The sequence below is a fragment of the Pistacia vera genome, unplaced genomic scaffold, assembly GCF_008641045.1.
Source record: "Pistacia vera cultivar Batoury unplaced genomic scaffold, PisVer_v2 Contig127, whole genome shotgun sequence".
NCBI lineage: Eukaryota > Viridiplantae > Streptophyta > Magnoliopsida > Sapindales > Anacardiaceae > Pistacia > Pistacia vera.
Genome location: NW_022195325.1, coordinates 267726 through 271485, shown reverse-complemented (window position 1 = coordinate 271485; position 3760 = coordinate 267726). Strand labels below are relative to the sequence as shown.

Genomic DNA, 3760 nt, shown 5'->3' with positions numbered 1-3760 from the left:
CTGTAGTCCACTATACAGCTAGAAGCACTAGGTCAAGAATGATAACTTGTGTCAGCTAGGGCGGCATTGATTAGTTTTCTATGATAAACTCAGGTTAAAGCAGGTTCAGAACTGTAAGTTTGAGAGTTAAAGATATCAATCATAGGTGAATAGAAGTCACCTTTCTACCTAAACTTAAAAAAAAAAATTATGAATATCAGTCACCTTCATATCATGAACAACAAATGGCTCCTCTTTATGATATTGAATTGCAATTCGGAAACTGCAGCCCAGGTATAAGCCACTTGTATCGACTAAGTAATATGAGTCTTCTTCATCACTGAAATCATGTTTCAGTGGCATGAATTAGTTCTAAGACACATAATAGCTCAGACTATTGAAGTTTCAGAGGGTGCCTTTCAGTATCAGTAATATCAATTTATCCAGACAATAAACATTTGCAGGCAGTAAACTAAAAATGTATGCAACTCAATACAATTTAATGGCTAAAAGCAGAAAAGTGAAATGAGGAAAAAAGAAGAGTTGAGATATTTGGAAAACAACAGCCATGTGAGGGCAAAGTCAAAATTACAACACAGTTGGACTACACCATCAGAGGCGCTACGTAATAATTAAGTTATGAGATGAATTTGTGTTGCCGTTGTCATATCCCTTACCATTGATACACTGAAGGCCTATTCACTGTTAAAAGTTATATACCCGGATTCACTCACTATGCTTCAATATACATAAGTTCTCAATCAAGGTTTCAGATCGGAGTACAAATGAAAGGAAGGCTAATGATAAATTTATAAAAATGTATTAATTTAGAATTACTATTTCACGCAAATAAGTTGCATTTGTGCACTAGCAGCTTTGCTGTGGATGTGTGCAACAAAAACCAATCATGTTTTTTTTTTAAAAAAAAAAAAAAAAGCAATGAGAGAGAGTAAGAAGGGTTGGGTTGGACCTCAAAATCACGCTTGCAACATAAATTGGAATGGGAGGCTGTACATTATTTGTCCAGTACGAAGATCATCAAGACCTGCAAAAAAGAGGAAAAAATTCTATACACAATCAAATAGTGTATCTCTTTCAAAGAAAAATACAAGATGAAGAGTAAAAATTAAGCAAATCTAAACTTGTTTATTTGACTATAGAATGAAACTAGAAAGTGTTCATTCAGAGACCTCCAATGCATCAGCATGAGAATGAGTAATTATAACCGCATCAGTTTTCTCTGACAGAAATGCAACTAGTTACAATGAGACAAATACTGACATAGACATAAATACCATAATAGAATAAAAAAAAGCACCACAATTTACATTTCAACTCTCTTTGATAATTAAGCATTAATAAAATAAATCATCGGCACTGTTATGAATGTAAGGTTGGACTTATCAGTTTAGAGCAGGGTTAGTGTTTGAGGCACTGGGTCAAAATAATGAGCAGATTATCAACAGAGAAAATATTTACAAAATATAGCATGGTATTCCAGTATAGCTAACATCAATCTCATGATCTAATACATAGCTCATTTCTACTCCTCGGTTATGCTTCCAAAAGGATAGCTATGATGTTTAGGCCAATTTTAAATGCATAACTAATTATCCTAACATGTACTAGGTGCAATTTACTGCACAAACCAATAGGAAAAATCAAATATTTTTATCTTCTATATAGACCATTAAAAATGTTAGAGTTTGGATGTGATGTGCAAAATAAACAAAAAATCTTAGTGCTCATGGAAATACTGAAACTACAATTGGAAAAACCAAGAACCTCAAGGAAACAGCAAGATAATGCTAAGAAAGAGATAAAGCAGTCCTACAGTAAATGCAAGTGTCTCTTCAACCAATGAATTCAAATATTTTAAAAAATCATCTGGACAACTATGCAGGTCCCAATCCAAAATCTTATATCAATTCTAAAATAATACAATTTCTTACGTGCACCCGCACTAAATCACATTCTCTTCACAAGCAACTTTTTTTGCAATGATTCAATAATCCATGTGACAGCTTCACAATGCCACATATAATCTTCTCACATCTACTGCATATACTCAAATAAATATAGATTGAACATGATGGCCAACCGATATTATCAAGCTGAATAAGAGGCTTAAAATTTTTTAAATCAATGAGATCGAACTAACCATAGGCAGGAAACCATCGTAGAGCACTATGGTAGAAAAACCTGCAACACGAGATTGAAGAGAAGATGTTGGAAATAAATATCTGAGATGTGAAACAAAAAAAAAAAAAAAAAAAAAATGTTGTGTTAATAGACACTTTCATCATATTTCAAGAGGCCAAATTCAGTCCCAAGGAACAAAATTCATTTTTCCCCAGAAATAATAAACAAATTTAGACAAGCAATAGGAATAAACATGCTTAGCATAACTGCAACTTCATGTTCTTTGTCACTAATATATCACAATTTAAGCTCATGTTATAACAAAGAATACTGCAATAAAACCAATAGGATGCAAAAATAGTTGAAGTAACAAAATTAATAAAATGCTGAAATTTCACAAACAGGAGTGAAGCCTTGAACTTCATTCATTTTCTTTCTTAATCATGTTAGGACATAAGCATGGCCAAAGGAGAAGTATCTTTCACTTACTTGCCAGCATCTATCAGAATGTTGTATCTTCCAGACGGCCCAGGATAGCGAATGAGGATACTAGTGTTGAGTCTCCTATTTTTATTACCAGGTTCCACAGCTTTGGTGCAAACCTGTGAAAAAACCATGTTGGGATCCATGTCATTAAATCTAATCATGAATATCATACGGCATAGTGGCTCAAGCACAGATATTTTTGTTACAATACCGGACATTTCTTTAAAGGATCTGTTAGGCAGCTCACACGAGGAATCCCTTCACTAGTTCCCGTCCCAATAAATATGATTTCAGATTGATGAGCAGGTAGCTGAACTCCAAGATCCTTATTTGCTGAATCTGTAATGCGATGCGGGGTCACCTTATAAGTATCTATAACAACTAATGATTGCATAAAATCCAACAAGCATCTATAACATTTTTCAATAAATCATACTATCAGCATCCCAGAAAATCACAGAATTCTGTTTAAGAATATATGTGAACCAAAAATTAAAGCAAACTTTTAGAAGAATTGTTTCTGTAAGGCTACGCAGCAAAATACATTAGTTAGATGAATTCAAATATTTCAATCAATTGAAATAAAAGGCACATTGAAATTCAAAACCATTGGCACCCAAAAGCTGAAAATCCAGCTGCATCATTTGAATCCACAAATCCAAAGAAACCATTCTAAACCAGAAAATGATACATCAAATCCCATATAGCAATGTTCTAAATAATGAAGAAACTAATCAATTGCATACAAAAGCAAGACAAAATAACCACTCATATACCAAGAAATGTATAAAAAAGAACGTACTAGATTGAAGGCAAGCTTGGAGAATCCTTTTGAACGGAAAGAACCCAGTTCGAGGAAAGGAAAGAGGAGAGTTGTAGAGAGATATTTGGCGCCTACAAGGTCCGAAAGAGGACATGGCAAATGGGGCTGGCCTCACAGTGCCAAGAAACGAAACCATTGACTTTCAAAGCTCAAAGCTTTTCACCTTTTTTTCTGAGCTCGAAAAAGAATGGGAAATTTTAGTATTCAAATTTACGAAAGTTATCGCTTTTCGTTAGATTTGTATGGAAAGTTTTGAGCTATAAAGACTTGTGAACAGTGAAGAAGACGAGCGAGCGACGACCAAGCCTGACCCCCCATTTACAAGGGGAA

The 3760-nt window shown here is 34.1% G+C and overlaps 1 protein-coding gene across 1 annotated transcript; it reads right to left on the bottom strand.

The window, feature by feature from the left end:
* Positions 1-956: 956 nt before the first annotated feature.
* Positions 957-3760, bottom strand: LOC116121647. Its single transcript, XM_031407590.1, has 5 exons — positions 3410-3760; positions 2819-2946; positions 2611-2723; positions 2141-2181; positions 957-1024 (listed from the first exon to the last, which is right to left on the bottom strand). Exons 1-5 carry the CDS (start codon positions 3564-3566, stop codon positions 957-959), a joined length of 507 nt encoding a protein of 168 aa, XP_031263450.1. The 5' UTR covers positions 3567-3760.